The 22008-nt window shown below is 40.8% G+C and overlaps 2 protein-coding genes across 2 annotated transcripts; both read left to right on the top strand.

Annotated features, from left to right (window-relative positions):
• The first annotated feature begins 9729 nt into the window (after positions 1-9729).
• On the top strand, positions 9730-11559 carry LOC137989849 (uncharacterized). Its single transcript, XM_068835483.1, has 3 exons — positions 9730-10630; positions 10778-10945; positions 11063-11559. The coding sequence occupies exons 1-3, from the start codon at positions 9730-9732 to the stop codon at positions 11557-11559; spliced, it is 1566 nt and encodes a 521-aa protein (XP_068691584.1).
• A 444-nt stretch (positions 11560-12003) lies between these two features.
• On the top strand, positions 12004-12924 carry LOC137989848 (uncharacterized). The gene has a single exon (XM_068835482.1). It carries the CDS (start codon positions 12004-12006, stop codon positions 12922-12924), a length of 921 nt encoding a protein of 306 aa, XP_068691583.1.
• Positions 12925-22008: the final 9084 nt, after the last annotated feature.

Raw genomic sequence — 22008 nt, 5'->3', positions numbered from 1 at the left:
TAATAATAATATTAATAATAATAATAACCATAACAACAATATTTGAAAAATTCAAGATTAGAATGATATAAAAACTGATAAAAATCATATGAAATATCTGATAAATATATACAATGTCAGCTAAAATTAAGGTGACGCGTCCCATTTCTTAACTGCGTAGGTGATAAAGCTATTCTGGAAACGTTTCGTGCGACATTTAAGTAGTGGAATTTTCCTTGCGTTCCGGAAAGAGTAGACAGATTCATTTATTGGAGGTAAAACATCATTGATTTTGTCTTCAGGTCGCGCATTGTGGTCTTGTAACGACAAAGCGACAAAGCTCATCTCTGCGCTCTTGGAGGGTGGGTAGTTTCAGATGAGCGAGTCGCTCTCGGTAGGACAGGCCAGGAAGCATGATCTTTGTAGCTCGTTTCTGTATTTGTTCGAGTTCGTCAAATAGGGCATTAGACAGTGAGGAGTGCCACACAGGACACGCATATTCGACAACGGGTCGAATGAAACAGCAGAAAACAGAACAAAGGTCACTAGGAAGCACACCACTTCGCTTCAAACACCGTAGAGCGTAGAGACGCTTACTTGCTTTTCTGCAAATATTTGCAACGTGCAAGTCCCATTTAAGATTAGATTGGATCGATATTCCTAGAAGTTTGGTTGATTGAACGCAGTACAGCGGGACGTTATCGATTGTTAAAGGCTGCTGGATAGGTGGAGATTTAGTGAAACAGATGTTTTACTAAAAAGAACTTAAAGAAAGAACTTAAAAGTTCTTTCGTCTTGTTTGCGTTGATACGCATATTGTTGTTAACAATCCATTGATTAATGGAATCCAGATGCGTCTGAAGATCGGATGAAGCACTCGAATGGGATGTTACTTCACAAATACTGTGCAGTCATCCACGTATTTGTAGATTGGAGCAGTTGTGGTGAGGTCATTAATTAATCATGACTAAGAAGAACAGAGGTCCCAGTTTAGTTCCTTGGGGTACGTCAGCGAAGATGAGTAACCAGTTTGATTTATCTTGGCCGATTTTAACACGTTGTTGGCGATTTCTAAGAAAGGCAGCGCACCAATTCAACAAGATGGGAGGCACGTTAAGAAGCTGGAGTTTACGGATAAGTATTTTGTGGTCAATGCTATCAAAGGCCTTCAAAAAATCAATGAGGCACGCTCTGATAATGGCCTTTGGGGTCTCAGCTGCTTGGAGCCACTCGTGAATCACGCGGACTAACGCATGGGTAGTTGATGAGTTTTTAATTCTTCCAAATTGGCGAGTGTCAAGTTGAGGCATGCTGATAAGACGTAGCCAGCCAAAAACAAAATCCAAAAGGACTTTACTAAGGGTCGTAGTAAGTGAGATAGGTCTTAAGTCGAAGTCGGCAGACATGGGCTTAGATATTTTAGCAATAGGAACAACGTCCGCACAAAGTTGGTGCCGTTACTTGATTGACAGATGCGTTGAAAATAGAAGCTACTGGACTGCAGATCACGGAGGTGCATTCCTTGAGTAACCAATTCGGTATTGTCAGGACCAGTGGATTTACGTTCGTTGATAGCTAGGAGAGAAGTTTCAACTGCATCTGGTGATATTATGAATTCGTCAGGTGTTAGCTGAATAGGGATACCACCAAACAGTAAAGGTTGCATATCAGCATTAACCTTACTGAAAGAGGCGTTAATAATCTCTGCCAGCTCAAGACCGCTTACAGTGGAACGGTTTATAACCATCCTTTGAAAGAGATGTAGACTTTGATTGACCGGACAGTTGTTTGATGCTATCCCACCATTTCTTAGGATTATGATGTTGGGTGTTCGTAACTTTGCTGTGATAGACGTTTGGGGAAGCAGATTTACAGAGCTTGGTGACTTTCCTTCTATAAAATCTATATAAGGTGGAATTCCCCTTGACCCAAGCACGTTGTCGATTAGCAATCGCTTCTTTTATGTCAGTGGTAAACCAGGGCTAATCAGTTGGATGAAGTTTAAAATGACGTACTGGAAGATGATTATCAATCATGTTGTTGATTGTTGATTGGAACATGGAGAATTGCTCTTCACACGTAGGTAGGTGGTAAAGCGATGTCCAATTGAAAGACTGGAGAGAATAGTAAACGGCTTGTTTGTTAAACGTCTTGCAGCACCGCTTGGTAATACGGATAGTTGGTTGCTGTGAGGGCAAAACATTCAAAGGTTAAGGAAAGACTCTTGAGTGATCGGACATACCAAGTGGGGGGAGAATCTTAGCTTCAGCATAATAAGATGAAAGCGTGGAGTAAGCCTGGACGCAGGTCTAAGACGTTATTACCACGCGTTCCCTTAGTGACAAGTTTTTTTTAATTTGAAAGATGAACACAGATTACCGGGTTTGAATTGATTACAATAGCCCAGAAGGATGATGGCTGAGTTAGGATGGACAGACAAAGCTTTATCCAAACAACTGAACAAATATGCACGGAGCTCGTTGTCGTCATTACCAGGCGGGTGATATATGACAGCAAATATGATAGCGTTGATCCCACGAGGTAGGCGATAAGGTTTAACCAGTAACCATTGGCATTCAAAGATCGAGTTGTTTAGGTCGTTTAACTCAATAAAATTTGTTTGTGATGAGATATAAGTACAAATACCACCGCTCCGTTTATCATCAGGTCTGTCTTTACAGCAGGTCACATATCCTGGTAAGCTGATTAGATCGTCAGTTACGCGAGACGAAAGCCACGACTCAGTGATAGCAGCAATAGAAAACGAATTATCTTTGATAGTACCATTAATTGCGTCGAGTTTATTTACCATTGAGCGGGCATTGCTGAAGAAGATAGAAGGAAAAGGGGTCACCTCGCAGCTCTTACAAGGTCTCACCTGATTGGAGACCACCCTTGAGGTTTAACAAAAGAACAAATAACAGAAACAATGAACCCTAGGCCTAAAACAAAAGGGCTGCAACTCTATCCTCTAGGGTCCACTGTTTCTGTTATTTGTTCTTTTGTTAAACCTCAAGGGTGGTCTCCAATCAGGTGAGACCTTGTAGGAGCTGCGAGGCTACCGAGGAAAAGAATGACCCTTTGTCTTCGGCTTGGATTCTGTTTGGATAAGGACAAGGTTGTTGTTTACGTTTCTTGAACAGTCATTAGATTGTTGAAGTTCCCAAGGGGGTACAGTTGGCGGAATTTGCATATTCCAAGATGGAATAATGGCACCACTGAATTTAATGTTAAAATCATATTCTGCTTGAAGATGGTAAATGTTATCGGCAAAATCACGACTGTACCTTCCATGAGACATCACTGTTCTTATAGGTATTTGGTAGGACGACCCAGCTCTACATCCACGACGTGTGATGGTCCTCGCAATTCCACAATCTCTAAGCACCCGCCACGTTGCACTATCCACAGCAGCAGTATGATGAATAAAAGAAATTATGGACAGCAAAAATGCCCTTGAATAAAAGCGAAATGCCATTCTCGCGAATGGCAGTAGAAAAGATATCTTAGGCTAAAGCAAATAGTCGTAAAGGTCGCAAAATTGAAGAGCTAAAAATTTGTGCCGTGCAGCTACTGAAGCGCGACGAATTGGGTGGCCGAGACTTTCAAAATAAACCTAATGGTAGATTTCTCTTGCGATTGTTGCATGGTGAAGCTGAAATAGATGTGTAAGTCCTATGTGCCCGTAAATATCAGTTCGCGTCGGTTGTAGAAAAGACAGAACTGAGTTTCAGTGTTAGTAAAATTAAGTGTGGGACCCACCATAAGTTCAGATTTTATTTTTATACAAAAACACTTGACCAGCCTCAACCAAGGGACTTTATCGAGCGAGGAAGGGAAGAAGAGAGAGGAGCCTGGAAACGAGGATGTAAAATGGTATATTTCTAAATGAAATGCCAGAGAGTCTGAGTAAACACCATCCGCATTTTCCGATTTCATACTTACTACATGAGCAACTGCATTTTAATGATTTAGTTTGGTGTTAAAATTAAGATCGACTTATTAGGCTCTCAATACACCATACAAAATTAGATATAATTATATATGAATAGGTAAAACAATATTAAAGGAAAATCGCTACATCTGCAACGCAATTTGCTATCAGTGCTGCACTATTCCCCATTTTTTTCTCGTGAAACATCAGAAGTCTTGGGTGTAGGCACTATTTCTGGCCCCACCTTTGCTCAACATGGCTTTAATTCACTGCGGTTAGAGAATTTATCTTTCGTAACAAAATCGAACTCCCTATTTCCTAGTCCGTGATGACCAAAACAGTGATGCTCACGCAGTGTCTTTACTTATATCAAGGAGGGCAAGTGCAAGTACCAACAACTGAGTGAATTGACCTGTTGCGATGATCATGAAAGTTATGGCTTTACTTGAGACCAAAGGGTATCCCTCGAGGCTTCTTCTGCATAGTTGCTCCCGTAATCTACCATCCCCCAAAGGCAGGCGATATATCAATTCCCCATCATCTGTTTCAATCGCTTGCCCTGGTTGAGTCTAAATAGTTAAACTATGGTTTTTTTTTTAACAGCTGGCGATTTCAACCGGTCGGACATCGGTTTGTTGAGACACTTTCACCGGAAACAAATCGTTATGGCGTCACCTCGCAAAGATGCTGCGTCAGACCTTGTGCTAACGAACGTGCATGAATTTTACACTTCACCACTGGCCTTCCCACTGTTTGGTCTCTCAGACCACAGCACTGTGGTAGCTTCTCCGACCTCTGAGAAGGATAACCCAACACCGGTACCAAGAGAGTAGTTACTAAGCCCGATCAACGGCCAAGTTGTAAGGCAGCGATGGAGAGATATGTAGACAGTATTGATTGGCCATTGTTGTTCGCTTCGCTTAGGAGCTGCGAGGATAAGTGGACCATATTTCAGCAAGCTATCCTCACCAGAATTAATATTGGAATGCCTTCAAAGAAAGTGCGCGCGTGCTAAGCCAACGCGCCATGGATGACCCCGAGACTTAAGAAATTGATCCGGAACAGGCAAAATGCCTTTACCAGCTACGGTACGAATTCGACTGCTCTCAAATTTAGTAAACCGGGAGAGGAAAACTTGCAGAGAGAGGTATTATGAGTCCAGGATACAACATCTAAAGGATGAACATCTTAAAAGATGGTGGGACGAAATGAAGCACCTGAGTGGAGCAAAGACCAAGAATGGCGATTTGTGTAATCAAATTAACTCAGCCTTCCTCGAACCTCTAGAGAAATATAAGTTGCCTGCTCCGATGGAAAGTCTCCCCACAGAGGATATTCCAAAGATCTTATGTGTTTCTGAAAAACGCGTTAAAAGAACGCTACTGAAAGTCAACCCCACTAAAGCTGCCACACCGGACATGATCCCGAACTGGCTACTCAAGGAGTACGCCGATATCTTGGCCTTTCCCATTACGGAGATTCTAAATGCTCTATCTGTTTGAAAAATGCCGATGTCTCACCCGTGCCGAAAAAGAAACCAGGTCTGGATCTGAAGAAAGATCTAAGACCTATTTCTCTAAGGCCTTCTATCTCTAAATTGCGGAAGGATTCCTTGCAGACGACTATCTCAAGCCTGCTGTATTAGACTTTATTGATAGTAGTCAGTATGGGGCAGTCCTGAAATCGTCAAGTACTTTGGCTTTGAAATGCATGTTGCATAGGTAGTTCCTGGAGACTGACGGAAACCGAGCGACTGTAAGAACTCTACTTTTCGATTATCGGAAGGCATTTTATCTAATAGATCATTCTATATTAGTCAACAAGTTACGTAATTTAGCCGTACCACGTAGTATAGTTAAATGGATCATTGATTTTCTGTCTAATCGATTTCAAAGAATCAAACTAGCAAAAGGTTGTTATTGCAAGTAGGGCCCAGTCCCATCTGGGATACCGCAGGGTTACCAAATTGGGCCATAGCTTTTTGTATTGATGATAAATGATTTCGATGTAAACACTCCACATTTACGGAAATTTGTTGATGACACTACAGTGTCCCAAGTCGTTTCGAAAGGGTTTACCAATGAGGCACAGAGTATAGTTAATCAGGTTATTGAGTGGTCCCATGTGAACAGAGTGCAATTCAACCCTGATAAATGAAAGGAGCTCCGAATTTCGTTTGCCCGGAACCCAGTTGATAGAACAAGTTAATATACCGTCAAGTTATTGGGACTTACTCTAAGTGCCAACCTAACATTGAAGAAGCAGTTAAGAAAGCTAGTAAACGATTATATTTCCTAGTACGGCTCAAACTCGCGAAATTACCGCCAACAGATCTAATTCTTTTCTACAATACGTGCGTAAGGTCTGTAATTGATTATGTTCAGGTCTTTTATAACGACTTGCCGCGGTATCTCATCAACGAGCTCGTTCGAATTGAGAAAAAGGCGATCTCAATCATTATGCCCGGCACGACCTACAATAACACATGCGAGATTCTTGGGGTTACACCAATGGTGTATCACATTGATACATTATGTGATAACCTTTTCCATAGCATCGCATCCGATAAAGATCATAGGCTGGACAGCTTACTTCTGCCATTATATTATATATCATAGTTGTAAAATGTAATTAAGGTTTTATTAGAGCGGTTTTCAAATGAGTGTCGTAAAACCAAAACCAAAGTAATTACTTTGGCCAATCAAAAAGGACGGAGGCAATTCAGTAAACCAATCAAAACTCAAAGTAATTACACTTAGCCGACACAAAGCGCGGAAAAATGTGCACGCGAGAGCCTCGATTGGTTTTGGTTTCACTTCTGATTGGTTGAACATGTGTCGCCAAAACTTTGAACCAGTCACTGAGTGAAGTAATGCAAAACCAAAGTAATTTGCTAATTACTTTCGACACTCAATTGAAAACCGCTCTATAATGCTTATTGTTTACTAGATCTCTTTTAGAATAATTAGCATCTATATTATACTTTTATTATTATTGAAATTTTTATAAATTTTAGTATATAAACAATTGCGTAATTCAACGTATGGGCTGCAATTTGATTTTAATAAACACCTACGTTACTTTACCTTTACCTTTACTTTCATAGATTTCGTTGGTGATTTAATAAAAAGCCACATTGGTGGCCGAATAATGCCAACGTTTTTGGAGTTGTCTTTTTTGCCGGATTTCGATGTCTTAGCAAACTGGTGAGATCACAAAATGCACAGCTTTCATTATTTATCAAGACCGGGGAGAAACATAGACATTAATAAAATCATTACTCGAAAGTTCTGGCTAATTAAGAATTCCTTCGATATCTTGCCATTTCCAATACTTGAAAAGTGACGACTGTTTGTGTCAGTAACGATCAACTTGTTTCTTATTGTTGTTATTATTAATTAAATGTGCTTCTTCATCACAAAAATGGGGACGCCACGCAAGGTCAAATAAGAGGTCTAGGTTACGTTGTACCAAAAACAAAACAAAAAAAATTGTGGAATGGTGTTTAATTAAAGGTCCAAATACAAATTCATTGAGGAGTTGAAAGAATTATCAATTGGTGTTGGTATTTAATTTAGACAGCCATGAGTGACTTATTAAGTAACTCACACAAATCTCTATGCAGTGACCAGGTGCGTATCTTTATATATTTTTGACAGTTTATATGGAGCAATACAATTACAGATAGTGAAGACATGAAAGTCATGAGAACATCTTTTCTGGGAGTTGAGTTGTTTTATTGTTATGAAGATTTATTATACTTGATCCGTGAGCGGGCAAGATGAACCCAATCCCTTGAGATTGGCTACCCGAGCGGGCAAGATGGAGCTAATTTGCCCGCTTGGAATTTCTCGTTTGGTCGCAAAAAACTAAATATCATTTTTGGTGTTTTACCCTGTAATGTCACTTTAGACAACGCGTATTTTTTCTCGTATAGTTCGTTAGCCCTTTAGTATTTGTATTCCCTTGTAATTTACACTCGTTCATTAGTCCGCTTCAGCGTCCTTTATGTTCCTTTTCGTAGGATCTGTTGTTATCACCTTTAATTAACACTTAAGTTTTGCCGTATGTAAATTTAGACTTAAGTCTCTTTATAAGTTAAGTTCAACAAAAATTTCAGTTGGTTCCCCGCCGTCCTTGCTGATCCAGCAATTGGTAAGAGTTTCGTCCTAGTTTTACGGTTTTTAATGCTTCTTTTGGTTTAGTTATTCTGTGATTCCATGTTTGTAAACGTTTCGTAATTTAAGCTTGTTCTTAGATATTTACCAGCGACAACATGACACGTTGGAGTCAATATAATTGCTGGAGTGCTAAGTCGAATGGTCCCTGACCATTTCATTGTAAATATCAATTGAGAGATGGATAACGTCCTTGACCAAGAAATTCCAAGTTCGCCGCGTTTAAGTTCCAGGCTAAGGATGCCAAACTCGCTCCAAAACCAAGAAGCAATTTTAGTTGAGAAGCTTTATTCTTTAAGACGGTCCTGCGGCGGCTACGTTGCTACTATGTCGAAACTGTGTTCAAAGACCGATGAATTACTACAAGATTACTACTGACAATTACTACTGACAATTGGTCCAGGTTCGAAGCCTCCAAACACCCTTGAATGATACCTTTTCAAGTTTCCGAGACAATGTAGAACTGCCTCAGGGACTACTTCCCCAAGACAGCATCGAGTTACAGGAGGTTCTAAGTTATTGTGAGGCACAAGAAGTTCGAAAACGGATTTATGATGAAAAGATTGAAAGATACGCCATCGATGTCACCTCGTTTTTCAATACCAAAGCCCCTGAGACGGTGACTGATACGAAGATTTCATTTCCTCCTTCCCCGGCAAGGTCTGTCATATCGCAAAGTAGTAAGGTCTCAAGAATAAGCACAGCAAGTTCAAGGTTAGAGCGAGCTAGAATTGCGGTAGAGAAAGCAGTTCTTATAGAGAAACAAACGGAACAGAAACGCGTGAGGTCGATAGATTTGAGAGTCGAATTGGTAGAGTTGGAAATGCGGCAAAAGCAGTTTGAGTTTCAGCACCAACTTGAGCTGGCAAAACTTGAAGCTGAGAGGCAACTGGACGAAGCTAGAGAAAAGACAGAAATGGCCCAATTGGAGTGCAAATTGGCAGAGCGTGAATATTCCTGTTTATTGTCTGAACATGACGACGATAAAGAAATCCTCCACGGCGACAGGCAAAAAGCAAACCTAGCATCCACCATGCCAACCCGGCCAGCACCAATCGCGCGTGACCCCACGCGAGCCGTCTCATGCCCACCTACGTTTGAACAGCCATACGCTCAACCTATTGTGACCATGCCAGTGCGCATGCCTTCTTGCACGTCGACGGAATCTCGCACGTTCCGTGCGGCACCCACGCGAGCCCCTGCATGTTATCCCATCTCGTCTGGCGTCTCCTTTCGTCCTGTCTCTTCCACGCGCGAATCCACAGCTCCAGGACCCACGAACCTATTCACTCTTCCAGTTTTCTCTTCGCACCCACGTACGTTCCCTGCATTTGTCAGTGAAGATTCTGTTTCCCCACCCCTGATTTCTAATATTAATTCCGTTCCTGTGGCTTCCCCACACGTTTCCACTCTGCCAGCATCGAACGCTCCTGAGCGGCTTCATGCTGTCCCCAATTGGCTTCACCTCAGGCGCCCCACCACTTCCGAGTTTGTAACCAGGCGGTCCTCCTCAACTCCAGTTTTCCAACACAATACCCAAGCCTCCGGTCCCATTGACTCAAGTTGTCAAGCACCTACCTTTGGCACGATTACGATTCCTATGCATCAGCACCGTTTGTTCGCGAGAGTGCTCCAGTGATGGGTGAAGGTTATCTTGCTTCCATTGCCTCTGCCATGGAAAGGATAACTGCTGGACACGGTCTGCCTCCCCTCCAAGTATTGAAGTTTGATGGTTCACCTGAAGTGTATCCCTTATTTAGACAAAGATTCTACCAGCTGGTTGAGACTAAGGCGTTGGATGAACAGACTAAGATGGCCCGCTTGCTCCAGTTTCTTGGAGGCCCCGCCCTCCATGCTGTACAAAGATATGAAGCCGTTCCTGGTGGGCTGAACAAGGCACTAAGTGTTCTGCAGAACCGTTTCGGCCAGCCCTTTAAGATCATGAAAGCCCGTACTGATGCCTTGACAAAGGGTCCCGTCATCGCCCCTCAAGATAAGGAACGCTTTGCCGACACGGCCCTTGTCATGTATGACACCCTTGCATTAATGAACTGTTTTACCGAAATGAATGCCAGCAACCTCCAGAAAGTAATCCTAAGGCTACCCAGATGGCTGCAAGACAGGTTTCGTGAGCATCTTGTGAAGTTGCAGAAACAAGGAATAATCATGCCCACCTTATTAGATGTTGTCAAGTTCTTCAATGACCGAGCCGAGGTTGCCAATCATCCATTTTTCACGGAAAATTCATACGAGACGAGACTTCCACGGAGACCTGAGGATAGAAGCAAACTGCTTGTACATCACCTGACCACGCTCACCACAAACGTTTCCGGGGCAGACGTCAAACCCGACACCAGCAAGGCCATGAGGACTATGAAATGCATGCAGTGTTCCCAAAGTCATCCGCTCTACCGTTGTGATGCTTTCAAGTCGAAGTCGGTTGAACAAAGAAGGGAATTCGTTTTCAAGAAAAACATCTGCTTCAACTGCGTTAATTCAAGAGACCACCGGGCAAAGTCATGTACTACTACCAATCGTTGTAAGGTACCAGGATGTGGAAAGCCTCATCACTCACTCCTCCACCAATGAAGCCTTAGTCGTCCTGATCATCAATCCCATCTTACTGAGAGTACATCTACTCCTGCTATCCCCACTAGCTCACTAAGCGACCTATCTGTACCAACAGCGTCTGTCAACACGTCTGTGGCCGAGCCTCCTGAAATATTCCTACAGATTATTCCCCTGAAGGTCATTGGTAAGAATGGAAGACATACGACAACATATGCACTCATCGATTCTGCGTCAGATGTAACCTTGATAGATCCATCACTAGTCCAACAGCTTGGCATTGAAGGTGAGGAGGGTTAACTCTCCATCTCTACAGTCGACCAGCGAGAGAAACAAGAAACGGGTTTGAGAGTTGACTTCATGATTTCATTAGTTGACGGCCAGCGATCCTATTACGTTACAGTGCGAAATGCATGGGCTCTTCGAGACCTCACAATCCCACTAAAGCATATGTCTGCTTGCATGGAAACGACTCGTTGGACCCACCTTCAACACGTACCATTCCATGACGTCGAGAGGAATAAGGTGTCTATTCTTATCGGAACTGGTATCCAAGAAGCCTTCATTCCTCTAGAAGTCCGAAGAGGTAAACCTAACGAGCCCTTCGCAATACGATCTTGTCTTGGATGGAGCGTCCTTAGTGGTTCTCTTGGTGCCGCCAATAAACACCTATTCAATCTGAATTTCGTATCAGCTGACGATACGTCCCTCAGCCGTCAACTGGAAGAATTCTGGCGAGTTGAGCCTTGTGGAACTCTGAAAGAAACATATCGCACAATGTCGGTGGAAGATCACAAGGCGCTGAAGATAATCAACAACATCATCTCGTTTAATGGTCATTACCAGATGGGACTTCTTTGGAAGCATGAGGACCTTCATCTTCCGTTTAACAGATCTTAAGCGGAGACCCGTCTCAAGGCCTTAAAAGGAAGATTTCGTCGAAGTCCTGAGCTTGAAACGAAGTATCGATCCGTCGTAAATGACTACGTTGCGAAAGGATACGCAAGACAACTAAGCAAAGAAGAAGCCTCCTCCAAGTCCAAGATTACATGGTACCTGCCTCACCATCCAGTGTTCAATATAAACAAACCCAATAAGATCCGGGTGGTATTTGATGCTGCCGCCAAGTTCAATGGAACATCACTGAACGATCGACTGTGCCACGGTCCAAACCTGACGAACAATCTGGTAGGAGTACTCATTCGCTTCCGACAGGAGAAGATTGCGTTCAATGCCGACATAGAGGCGATGTTTCATCAAGTTAAAGTTCTAACCAAAGATGCAGATGCCTTGAGGTTCCTGTGGTAGAATGATTCCCTGGACCAGCCACCGGTCGACTATCAGATGCTCGTCCATATTTTTGAAGCAACTTCGTCACCTTGTTGCGCAAATAAGGCATTGATACAGACGGCAGAAGATAACAAAACCCGTCTAAGTCCCGAAGATGACAAGACAATCCAGAGGAATTTCTGTGTTGACGATCTGTTGAAGACTGTGGCAACTACGGAGTCAGCGATTACGTTAGCAAACCAGCTTGTAAGTGTCTTGAAAGAAGGTGGATTCCATCTTACAAAGTTTACAAGCAACAGCGACAGGGTTCTCAGAGCCTTCCCTCAAGAGGAGTTACCAAATCCGTCCATCAACCTCGACCTTGACGAACTCTCCATCGGACGGACTCTGCGCTTACACTGGGATGCGCTATCTGATAACCTTCAATTCAAGGTTACTTCTACTAACAAACCTCCAACCAAACGTGACATTCTGTCCACTGTCAGCTCATTGTTTGACCCTCTTGGTTTTCTCGGTCCATTTCTTCTTCCGGTCAAAGTTATTCTTCAGCAGCTATGGAGAATTGATGCTTCGTGGGATCATCCGATACAAGGACCTCTCTTAGCTCAATGGAACAATTGGCTGAAGTCCATGTCATATGTTGCCAACTTGAAGATTCCGCGATGTTTCAAGTCTTTCTCTGAAAGATCCATCTCAAACATCCAACTGCATTACTTTTCGGATGCGTCCACCCATGGATACGCGGCAGTCGGTTATTTACGGCTCCTTGACGATGCTGGAAACGTTCACTGCGCCTTTTTCATGGGAAAGACCAGGAATTCCCCTTTGAAGCAATGGTCTGTTCCCCGCTTGGAGCTGCAAGCGGCCGTAATCACTAAACGCTTACATCTGCTGATACGCGAAGAGCTAGACCTTCCCTTGGTTGGTGTAACGTTCTGGTCCGACCCCTTAACCACATATATAGCCAACGAATGAAGACCGTTTAAGCCATTTGTAGCGAATCGAGTAAACGAGATTCGTGAAGTCTCTACGCCACAGCAATGGCGATATGTTCCAACATCGCTTAATCCAGCTGACGACGGATCGAGGGGAATGGAACTGCACAAGCTGAATCTAAAATGCCGTTGATTATGCGGACCAAGTTTTCTCCTTTACCCGGAAGAAGAATGGCCATCCCTCAGCATCGGCTCAGTTTCTGAACAGGATTCGGAAGTTCAACCAGAAAAATCTGTTATGTCCATCACCTAAGGATCATCATTAGACCAGTTACTAAGACGTTTTTCATCCTGGCCACGCCTGTTAACCATTGTTGCTTGGTTAGTTCGTTTCGTCAGCTACTGAAAGGGGGTATACTGTGCCTGAGATACGGTTATCAACCAGCAAGGTGGTGCAGCTAGTTCAGCGTCAAACCTTCAAACTTTGCGAGTCGGAGGCAGAATTCGTCATGCTACTATTTCTTATCAAGCTGCCCGTTCTTAGCACCGTGCATTTAGAACGCTTGCATACAATAAAACCGTCTTGAAAATATTGCCTAAGATATTAGAAAATTTGCTTTAACATATGTCCTAAGAAAAGTTAATTCCATGCACGTGCTCATATACACAGTACAAATTGCATTCCTTTTAGTTGTGGTTTTGAAGGTTTTCTAATTTAGAAAATAAATAAAGTCAAGCACTAAGAAACAGCAACAAGGTTCACACTTGAGATTGGGCAAATTGAACCTAACATTTGTGTATCACTGGTATTTCTCACAAAGTAGACGCTCTTTGAGCGTAAACTGGCTTGGTCTTGGTATGTGTTTGTCCTCCTGAAAGTTTTGTACTCATTGCCAAACTTGAGAGAGGGGTTAGCGAGAGAGTTTTTCAGGGACATGGTCGATGGAAGAGTACCACTGCCAAGGACGGATATGTTAAAGATAATATCGTTTCCAGGATTTCCGTTTCCAAGTCTTTGGGTCTTTAGCCTTTTGTAGTCAGACATTTTGAAGCCTTAACTTCGTCTTCTAGTTGTGGCTTTCATCCAATATTCACGCTTGTAATGTTACGACAGTGATAATAATAATAATAACAATAATAATAATAATAATAATAATAATAATAATAATGATGATGATAATAATAATAACAATAATAATAATAATCGCGGCTAATCGTCGTAGCAAAGTACAGCAACGACGCGGCTCAACAAGGTCGAACCGAAAGCATACATTCAACCTTCTGTCAGCCGCTATACGGTCCATGTGTGACCTTGGAGCACAGCTTACAGCCAGCTGAAATCAGCCGTATTTTGGTTTTTGCTGAAGGGGAAAGACCGGAGAACACGGAGAAAAACCCTCTAGGCACAGAAGAAAACCAACAGAAACTCAACCCACTTATGGCGACGGGTCCGGGAATCGAACTTGGGCCACAGCCGTAACACGTAGTAAAGTTAACTGGATCATTGATTTTCTGTCTAATCGATTTCAAAGAATCAAACTAGCAAAAGTTTGTTATTGCAAGTGGGGCCCAGTCCCTTCTGGGATACCGCAGGGTTACCAAATTGGGCCATGGCTTTTTGTATTGATGATAAATTATTTGGATGTAAACACTCCACATTTACGGAAATTTGTTGATGACACTACAGTATCCGAAGTCGTTCCGAAAGGGATTACCAATGAGGCACAGAGTATAGTTAATCAGGTTATTGAGTGATCCCATGTGAACAGAGTGCAACTGAACCCTGATAAATGTAAGGAGCTCCGCGTTTCGTTTGCCCGGAGCCCAGTTGAACTGGATGCGGTTGTTATTGATACAAAAGAAGTAGAAGAAATTAAGTAGCGTCAAGTTATTGGGACTTGCTGTAAGTGCCAAACTAACATTGAAGAAGTAGTTAAGAAAGGTAGTAAACGATTATATTTCCTAGTACAGCTCGAACTCGCGAAATTACCGCCAACAGATCTAATTCTTTTCTACAATACGTGCGTAAGGTCCGTAATTGATTATGTTCAGGTATTTTATAACGACTTGCCGCGGTATCTCATCAACGAGCTCGTTCGAATTGAGAAAAAGGCGATCTCAATCATTATGCCCGGCACGACCTACAATAACGCATGCGAGATTCTTGGGGTTATACCAATGGTGTATCACATTGATAAATAATGTGATAACCTTTTCCATAGCATCGCATCCGATAAAGATCATAGGCTGGACAGCTTACTTCTGCCATTATATTATATATCATAGTTGTAAAATGTAATTAAGGTTTTATTAGAGCGGTTTTCAAATGAGTGTCGTAAAACCAAAACCAAAGTAATTACTTTGGCCAATCAAAAAGGACGGAGACAATTCAGTAAACCAATCAAAACTCAAAGTAATTACACGTAGCCGACACAAAGCGCGGGAAAATGTGCACGCGAGAGCCACGATTGGTTTTGGTTTCACTTCTGATTGGTTGAAAAAGTGTTGCCAAAACTTTGAACCAGTCACTGAGTGAAGTAATGCAAAACCAAAGTAATTTGCTAATTACTTTCGACACTCAATTGAAAACCGCTCTATAATGCTTATTGTTTACTAGATCTCTTTTAGAATAATTAGCATCTATATTATACTTTTATTATTATTGTAATTTTTTATAAATTTTAGTATATAAACACTTGCTGCAATTTGATTTTACTAAACACCTACGTTACTTTACCTTTACTTTACATTCAGAGATTTCGTTGGTGATTTAATAAAAAGCCACATGGTGGCCGAATAACGCCAACGTTTTTATAGTTTTATTTTTTTCCGGATTTCGAGGTCTTAGCAAACTGGTGAGATCACAAATGCACAGCTTTCATTATTTATCAAGACCGGGGAGAAATATCGACATAAATAAAATTATTACTCGAAAGTTCCGGCTAATTAAGAATTCCTTCGATATCTTGCCATTTCCAATACTTGAAAAGTGACTACTGTTTGTACCAGTAACGATCAACGTGTTTCTTATTGTTGTTATTATTAATTAAATGTGCTTCTTCATCACAAAAATGGGGACGCCACGCAAGGTCAAATTAGAGGTCTAGGTTACGTTGTACCAAAAACAAAAAAAAAAAATTGTGGAATGGTATTTAATTAAAGGCCAAGGTCCAAATACAAATTCATTGAGGAGTTGAAAGAATTATCAATTGGTGTTGGTATTTAATTCAGACAGCCATGAGTGACTTATTAAGTAACTCACACAAATCTCTATGCAGTGACCAGGTGCGTATCTTCATATATTTTTGACAGTTTATTTGGAGCAATAAAATTACAGATCGTGAAGACATGAAAGTCATGAGACCATTTTTTCTGGGAGTTGAGTTGTTTTATTGTTATGAAGATTTATTATATGACTAGATCCGTGAGCGGGCAAGATGAACCCAATCCCTTGAGATTGGCTACCCGAGCGGGCAAGATGGCGCTTTTTTACCCGCTTGGAATTTCTCGTTTGGTCCCAAAAAATCAAATGTCATTTTGGGTGCTTTACCCCATATAATAATCCTTTACTGACCAAGCTTGTTTGATCAAGATGGCTGGACATTGGCCTCGTTGTTCTGCGTTCTGCGTGTTTATGGACCTCGACCATAAACACGCAGAAAAAAAAGAATGGCCAATATCCAGCCATCTTGACCTCACGCTTTAGTTGGTCAATAACATGAAAGCATGGAAAGCAATGTATAAGGAACCTTCTGCAAAGCTAAGTAAAGGTGGGGTAGATGGAACGTCAAATCAAAGAGAAACGCAGGACAGTTTGCTAGTTTTTAAAAAGACAACCAAAGGCAAAAAAAAGTGATAATAATAATGATGATAATGATGATTATGATTATGACAATAACAATAATAATAATAATGATAATAATAATAATAATAATAATAATAATAACATGGGTGACAAATTACTCCTTAATTTTGGCGCGAAATTTCAGTGTTAATTTATAATTTCACATGTGAAATTACATTGTTGCCATGGCAACTTTTCATATAGAGCTAAAATGGCGTCCAGGTTTGAAAATTAAGGAGTAATTTGTCACCATGTTATTAATAGCTGATCAAATGGTATACCCGTGAAATTAGGGAATGATTTCACTTGCGTTTTGTCCAAAATCAAGTAATTTCCTTCGCCTAAAGGCTCGGGAAATTATTTGAATTTGGACAAAACGCGCGTGAAATTATTCTTTAATTTCATGCGTCACCATCTGATTACCCATACTAATAATAATAATAATAATAATAATGATAAAAATAATAATAATAAATAATCATAACAAAGATCATAATGATAATGATAATGATAATAATAATGATAATAATAATGATGATAATAATAATAATAATAATAATAATAATAATAACGATGATTATGATAATGATAATAATATGAAATCGAGAGTACTCAAAATATGGTAAACGTTTATCACAGAAGAATGAAGGTTTTTTCCATAACCAAATACAGTTCATTGAAATAATTCCTCCAGCATTGATGTAGGAAATTTCTTTGAAAGTTTCATTAAAAAAAAACAAAACCAAAAAGAACATGAAAAAAAAAACAACTCAAATTGTGAATTGTTCCTGCGTATTATTTGGAATCAGTAGACATTTTTGATAATCTGAGAGGTCTCCAATTCGGAGAGGTGCTGTTTGGGAAATATAAAATCATTACTCAAACCTACAAATTTCGAATTCCTTCTTCAAAGGGTTATCAATTACTGCTGAGATTTCATTAAAACAGATGTGAGTCACTTATTAACTTACTCAAACGAATCTCTGAAAGTGACTAAGCTATGGTATATAATTGTGTGACAGTTTATGTGGAATAGCAGTTGTAGACTTGTGAGTCCTGAGAACATCGTTTCTGGGAGTTGAGTTATTTTATTGTGATAGGGAGATATAGAAATAAAAGTAAAAGAAACCTTCAAAGATTAGTTAACATAGCACCAACTACTTCCCAGATCCCATTCAAACGGGTGTGTGAGTCACTTAGTATAACTGGAGTGACCAGGGACATAGCGATATATTTTTGAACGATTACGTGGGGCACTATACTTACAGAAGTTGCAGACTTGTGAGCCCTGAGAACACCTTTTCTGGGAGTTCACTTATTTCATTGTTATCAAGCCATCTAGAAATAAATCCATGGAAAGCAATGCATAAGGAAAGTTTGCAAAGTACGTTTGTTAAGGTAGTTCTAATTTATCTAAATACTACTTTGAAAGGCATACTTGGCAACATTGCAAACATATAAATTTCACCATGTATTTTATGTAATTTCACCATGTATTTTAAGCAAATTTATTAATGACTGACACAGATTTATTAATGTATGAAATGTCTACAAAGGATCTCTATAATGATATACGAAGACCTTGGTATATATTCTAATTATTCAAAAGGTCATCTATCTGAAATACCAACTGGAAGAAACAAAAAAATAACAGGAATGTTTCATTTCTCAATTAATTGTTAGTCTTAAAAAAAAAAAAAAGAATCTGAAAATCTAAAACAAAATGCAAAGAAACAATAATATGAAATCAACAGTACTAAAACCTAGGTAAACGTTTCTCACAGAAGAATAAAAGTTTTTCAATCGAGTTCGTCAGCAAAAGGCGTAAAGACTCTCCTTTAATGAAACCCTTTTTAACGCTGAGAGGGTGGCATGAAGAGAAATGCGTGTACTGGAACATTTCTATGGCTTTAAAATAAGTTTGGACATCAAGTGTTTTGTTTAAGGTGAAGCGAGGTCCTTTAAAGACTTCGACATTTCGCAAGTGAATTTGATCGTGGGGTGGAATTGGATAGCAAAATCAACAAAGCTGTTAATCTCGTGTTTGCTTATGGTCCACACTGAAAAAATGTCATCAATGAATCTTTTCCAGATAATAGGTTTATTAGGGCTGGATAAAAGTAGTTCTTTCTCAATGTGAGCCATAAAGATGGCTGAGAAAGCTACTGCCATATTTTAATGCCCATTTCTATACCGTGGGTCTGTAAATAGTTTTCGCCATGGAATTTGAAGGAGTTTTCCTTAAGAATCGGTTTCACGAGGTTCCCAAGAATGGATGTGGGGATGGAGGGATTTGACTGATAGTATTCTTCATAATATTGGCAGATGACCTCCATTCCCTCTTCCTGTGGGATGTTGGTATATAGTGAACAGACATCGAGTGTAGCAAATAATTATTGCGTTGTCTGGAAGTTGCGTGTTTTCAATGAACCGGACAAAGTCTGTGGTGTCTTTGATATATTATTCTTTTTTCTTAGCAATATGTTGTAAAAGCGAATCGATGAAGTTTGAAATACGTTCTGTAGGGCCATCACTACCGGAAACTATCGGTCTGTCGACTGGGTTTGGTTTATGTATTTTTGTCAGTGTATAGAATTCCGGTATTCTGGGTGGGTTCTGGCTTTCATTGAGCCATTTGAAAGTCATTGCGTCAATATGGTTGTTTGTATACAGTGCATTGACTATGTTGCTGACCTTCTTGGCCGTCGAGGACTCTATAGGATCTTGTAGAGGGGTGTAAAAGTTTGTGTCACAGACTTGTACGTTGCCCTCTCGGATTTTGTCTTGCGTATCCATGACGACTGTTGTAGTCCCCTTATCAGTTTTTTAATAATCACCTTTGTATTTGCCCGTAATGCGGATATTGCTTGTCGTTCTTGTGCTGACAAATTGCCTTTAGCATTGCTAAAGGATATTGGCAATTTCTAGATTAGTGCGTTCCAGGTAGCTTTCAAGAGCCACAGAAGGTTGTAGTGGTGGTTGCCACGTTGATTTGACATGGGACGGGTGAGGATTGCTTCCGTGGTCAGCAAAGTGGTATTTTAAGCGCATGTTTCTGGTGAAGTTGTTAAAGTCTTTTAAAAGACTTTTGTATGATATTGGTTTCGGGGAAGTGGGAATAAATTTCAAGCCCTTTGATAGCAAATTTTTGTCATTTTCAGTAAGAGATATATTCAATAGATTTTTGATGAATCTATCGTTATTTCTTTTGAACTGATTTTTATTTGCTTTGCGTTTGAGAAGTCGCTTTTTACTTTTTCTAAGGTATCGCACAGGGTTGGCGCTGTAGTAGTCAGTGAAAGAGACGTTTGGATTAGTTTCAACTCTTGTTTTATTTTTGTTCTTAGAAAATACATTCATGAGAGCACTGAGTTCGTTCAATTTCACCTTAATAGTGCTCAGTTCCTTTTTTTTTGCTTTTGGCTGCTTCTGGCTTGCTCTTTTGGCTTGCTTTTTTTTCTTGCTGAGGTTGGTCCTGGATAGAGATCGGCTAGATTCTCCTCTCGGCGTTTTCTCGCCTGGACGCGTCCGGTAACATTTGGTCCAGCTGTTTCTTGAGACTAGAAATTGTCTCAGGGTCTGCGCTGGAGTTCTTTTATTGCTGCTGAATCAGGATCTGGAGAAGTTCTTGTTCTGCTTTTTGGGAGATTTTGTTGAATGCCATACTGAACTGCTCGTCGGGCCTGTCGGGCCTTGGCCGGTACTGGAGACCCACTGGACAGGATTTCCTGTCGACCACATCCTTAAGGACAGACAGCGATCGTAGGCTTTTTGCGCGTCTGGTTTCGAGTGAAGTAGTTCTGTTCCTCAGCCGGTTGAAACCCTCGGTCTGTTAAGTACGCTTGGGGGCTGGTGCTGGCTGCGAGGAAGGTATTTCTTCTTCTGAGTCGGAGAATATCCGCTTGGCTGGAGTCTTAATCGGAGAGATTAATGGTGGTGCCTGGCTGTCTCTCATTTCTGCAAGGATTGCTCCGAGTACATCATCTTTCACGTTGGTCATGGTGTTTTTGATAGGTTTGCTGCAAAGGACGTTGTATCAGGTAACAAGACCGGTTTCGGAATACAGAGTGGATTTCTTCTTCAGTTGCGTGTTCTAATCGGTGAGAGCAGGTTTAGACCAAATCTTCGTTGAAGGTGCTTCTTTATGGTCCTGTGGGTGGCGTCCGTCGTTTTAAGCGACCAATGAGATGACAAGGAATTTCGATCCGTTTCGCATCGTTTGGTCAACTGATCAATTAGAGCCAAGTGGTATGCAAATTTGAGAATCGAAAGTTGTCAACTCAGGTGCGTTGAATTGAAAACTATTGTGATGAATCGCAACTGTTGAAATAACTTAAGTTGTTGAAATTGTCAACAAAGGTTGAGGAGTTCTGATTAGTACAGTGGCGGTGTAATTTTGTCAATAATTTAAAGTAGTTGTGGTATTGTTACCCTCCTTACCGTATATAACTCCGTTCACTTTTTATAGACGAAAGAAATGGGGCTCCAACTTGAGGTGGTCTAAGAACTCGTGATCATTCTATTTTGCGATTTTAATTAAGATATAGTAGGTGCGTCACTGTTTTGTAATGCTTTGTCGCGGAATGTTCTGGAAACCTGTGTGTTTTTGTTTGTCATTTGTTATTTATTTGTTTGAGCAGGTTGAAGTCTTGGCAGCTATTCAGCTGATGTGGACCTGCTATACCCACCCACCCATATACTCAGAGAGGACAGGCACAACACCGGGAACTTCATCCCCTACTCTTCTCGAATAATGTGTGGGTCCTTTAACGTCCCACAGAGAACTAATGAACATGGAAGATATTTGTGAGACGGGGCTTACAGTTTATAGCCCTTATCCGAGAAGACTTGAAAGTCTCACCATTTGCGGATGAAATTACAAAGGCAGCACTTTCTACTCAGTTATTTAAAGACCCTGAGTGTTGGTCCGGCAGGCGTCGAACTCACGACCTCCCGCACGGCAGCCTGGTGCTCAAGGGTTCCCAGAGTCTGCTAGGTTTAGATGGTTTCAAGTTTGAGAAGAAATTGATGCTTAACTAGAAAGTCCTTGATTGATTTGTCCTTCCTGTAAGAAAAAAGGCATGCTTATTATATTCAGAATCATTTAACTTATTTTGCACACTAGAACCTAGAACCATTACCCATTTCACACCTTACTACATTACTTATCTATGTTACAGCATCCTCCCCCAGCAAAAAAATTACAATAAATTAATAATAATAATAATAATAACAACAACAACAACTTTATTTACAGTGCGACCTAACAAAGTTTTTTTT

Source organism: Montipora foliosa, unplaced genomic scaffold, assembly GCF_036669935.1.
Source record: "Montipora foliosa isolate CH-2021 unplaced genomic scaffold, ASM3666993v2 scaffold_477, whole genome shotgun sequence".
NCBI classification, from domain to species: domain Eukaryota; kingdom Metazoa; phylum Cnidaria; class Anthozoa; order Scleractinia; family Acroporidae; genus Montipora; species Montipora foliosa.
This window is presented reverse-complemented; position numbering and strand designations above follow the sequence as displayed.

Coding starts and splice junctions, on each gene's coding strand:
- LOC137989848 (XM_068835482.1), top strand. CDS start 12,004: ATGCTCGTCCATATTTTTGAAGCAACTTCGTCACCTTGTTGCGCAAAT.
- LOC137989849 (XM_068835483.1), top strand. CDS start 9,730: ATGGGTGAAGGTTATCTTGCTTCCATTGCCTCTGCCATGGAAAGGATA. Junction 10,631..10,777: donor ATGTACTACTACCAATCGTT/GTAAGGTACCAG, acceptor CTGTACCAACAG/CGTCTGTCAACACGTCTGTG. Junction 10,946..11,062: donor CCAACAGCTTGGCATTGAAG/GTGAGGAGGGTT, acceptor ATTACGTTACAG/TGCGAAATGCATGGGCTCTT.